The following is a 2,514-nucleotide window of genomic DNA, read 5'->3' as shown; positions in this document are numbered from 1 at the left end:
GCGGACCGCCCCCCCCGCCGGCTGTCCGGCTGCCTCAGAGAGGAGGGTACCTGTGCTGGGCTGCGCTGAGGAAACATAGCAAGTAAAGTGCTCTGAGGAAAATCGTGTTAATTAACAGCGCTGTGGTGCCAAACCAGCCATTAGCAGTACCCACGGCACCACACAACGCTGGAGGCATCTCGGCACTCGTGGCCCCGTGAAACAAAGTACCTCACACAGTACCAACATGGCTGGGAGGCCCGAGCCAGCCCCAGCATCCCTTGGGCCAAGACCCAGAACCAGCCGGGACATCTCTTGTTCACTTCTTCCTCCGGCTGTGCTGCTTCAGCTCCTCCAGCTCCTTCTCCATGAGGTGGGACTCGGCAGTGGTCTCAGAGAGCTGGAACACACAGCAAACAACAACAGGAGGGAGTTAAAAGCTGGTGAGGCTTTTCCAACTTCACAGCACAACCGAGATTTACAGCCACAAGCCAGGTCCTGCAGGAGGCAATTTGTTCCTGTTGAGCAAGGGGGAAGCTGCCATGTCATGTTTCACTGGGATTGCCTGGAAAACGTGGAGAGCAGCTAGTGCTTCTGCTGAGTGCTCCAGCCACAAAAGCCATTTTCCAGTTTTAAAACACGTGAAGAGTAAGGAAATAAAATATTTGTTTAGAGTGACATAAAGGCTAAATCACTTATTAACTGCGAACAGATGTGTGTTCTCTTTCCCTGAATGTCTCTCCTGGATTTAAGCATGAAAACTGTGATCTCTGGGTAAGGCTGAATTTCGGTTTATTTACTGGAAATTCTTTCATCCACAGTTTTGCACATAGGATAGATGTCTCACCCCTCATGACAGCAGATGGAAGCTTTCATCTTCCATGACCAGAAACAGTGGCTGTAACTCGGTTTCATAGTTAGGGAAGAGAATAGAGTGGCAAGAAAAATGCCATGTTCTGTGCAGAAAGGGAAACAGGAGACAGCAGGGACTTTTCTCTCCTCAGTCACAGTGTTCGCAACAAGCTCTGATGTGGGGGGAACCCTCTCCTCTTTCCACAGAGGGAATCAGGCTTTACTCCCACAGTCACCTTGCCATTACACCCGTGTTGCACGACAGGGTAAAGCAGAAAGTGGGGTGCACTGAGAGCAGCCCTGTTCAGGGGACCCAGCACCCTTTGCCCAGGCATCCCCACTGCTATGGGCAGGCAGGAGCTGGGCAAAGGCTCACCATGTCCAGCAGAATGTCCACTTTCAGCCGAAGTAGGTTGTTTTCTTCCTCGAGCTGCTGGTTTCGTTTGCGCAAGCGCTGCAGTTCCCTGCGATCCCCCAGGAAGCCTCCTGATTCTTGGAGGAAAGAAGGAGGTCAAAATACAGATTGTCAGCCAACCATGGCCAGAGCAAGCTGAGCTGTACTCTACCTGAAACCCAGTGGCCATTTTCGAACTTCAGGCTCTGGCCAGCAAGGTTCATTGTGGGGGTGCCGTATTCCAGGCCCAGCTCAACCTCACGGGTGGATCTATCCAGCTGCAGGGAGAAGGTCACACTCAGAGTTTCACAGAATTCCAGAGCCACCCCCTGATCTCCCATTTCTTAGTGACTGGCATTCCAGTGGAAGATGCTGGTCCAAATGGCCCCGGAGCCTGGAACCTTTCAGCATGTACTACTTTGGTCACATACTGCTGCAATAGAGGGCTGGTTCTCCTCACTGCCATCCCTGCTCTCACTGCCACCCCTGCACTTTCTCCCATCTACACACTCATCTCCCTGCACTTGGAGACCACAGGTGAGAGGTTTTCAGTGACACAGTTCTGGACTGCAGGTGTGGTGATGATGATTCTTTCCTGACCTATTCCATTTCTATCTTCATGTGCAGTCACAGTGATCAGGAATGGTGCTGCACTGCAGGAAGAAAGCAGCACAGTTGGAATAACAGAATACACTGAGTTGTAAAGAACCCACAAGGATCATTGAGTCCAACTCCTGGCCCCGCAGAGAACCGTCCACAAGAGCTGCACCGTGTGCCTGAGAGTATTGTTCAAACACTTCCTGAACTGTCAGGCTTGGTGCTGTGACCACTGCCCCGGGAAGTCTGTTCCAGAGCCCAACCACCCTCTGGGTGAAGAACTTCTTCCAGCCCCAGAAGCAGCTGGGAGCTCTTGTTAGGGTTATAGCACTGACAGCAGGAGCCACTCACCCCTGCCACCAAGACATGGCTCCCACAGCAAAGTGCAGGTGCTGGGACTCACCAGGTGCAGGTTGGACAGCGAGGCCCATTTCCTGGGGGGGGTCTTCTTCGGGCTGAAGGAGTTCCCAAAGAGAGGCATTGCACGCTGCTGGCTAGGCCTATGGCGGGCTCCTGAAGGAGCAGGAGAGACACAACAGCTCTGAGGCTGTGGGCCAAGAGCAGTGATGTTCTCCCCAGGCATGTTGTCCCCAGGCAGAGCCCCGCATTCTCTCCAGTGAGCTTCTCCCCAGGCAGAGCCCCCCAGCTCTCAGGCCAAGACAGCGACTTGGGGCGGTCCGGGCCGCCACCCC

The 2,514-nt window shown here is 53.7% G+C and overlaps 1 protein-coding gene across 1 annotated transcript; it reads right to left on the bottom strand.

Annotated features, from left to right (window-relative positions):
• Positions 1 to 7: 7 nt before the first annotated feature.
• CBY1 (chibby family member 1, beta catenin antagonist) lies at positions 8 to 2,448 on the bottom strand. Its single transcript, XM_005421848.3, has 4 exons — positions 2,226 to 2,448; positions 1,398 to 1,503; positions 1,208 to 1,323; positions 8 to 379 (listed from the first exon to the last, which is right to left on the bottom strand). Exons 1-4 carry the CDS (start codon positions 2,403 to 2,405, stop codon positions 299 to 301), a joined length of 483 nt encoding a protein of 160 aa, XP_005421905.2. The 5' UTR covers positions 2,406 to 2,448; the 3' UTR covers positions 8 to 298.
• Between the last annotated feature and the right edge of the window lie 66 nt (positions 2,449 to 2,514).

Source organism: Geospiza fortis, unplaced genomic scaffold (genome assembly GCF_000277835.1).
Source record: "Geospiza fortis unplaced genomic scaffold, GeoFor_1.0 scaffold173, whole genome shotgun sequence".
In the NCBI taxonomy this organism is placed as follows: domain Eukaryota; kingdom Metazoa; phylum Chordata; class Aves; order Passeriformes; family Thraupidae; genus Geospiza; species Geospiza fortis.
The sequence above is the reverse complement of the archived record's forward strand: the minus strand, read 5'-3'. Positions and strand labels throughout refer to the sequence as shown.

Coding starts and splice junctions, on each gene's coding strand:
- CBY1 (XM_005421848.3), bottom strand. CDS start 2,405: ATGCCTGGGGAGAACATCACTGCTCTTGGCCCACAGCCTCAGAGCTGT. Junction 1,324..1,397: donor AAATGGCCACTGGGTTTCAG/GTAGAGTACAGC, acceptor CTTTCCTCCAAG/AATCAGGAGGCTTCCTGGGG. Junction 380..1,207: donor TGGACATTCTGCTGGACATG/GTGAGCCTTTGC, acceptor TGTGTGTTCCAG/CTCTCTGAGACCACTGCCGA.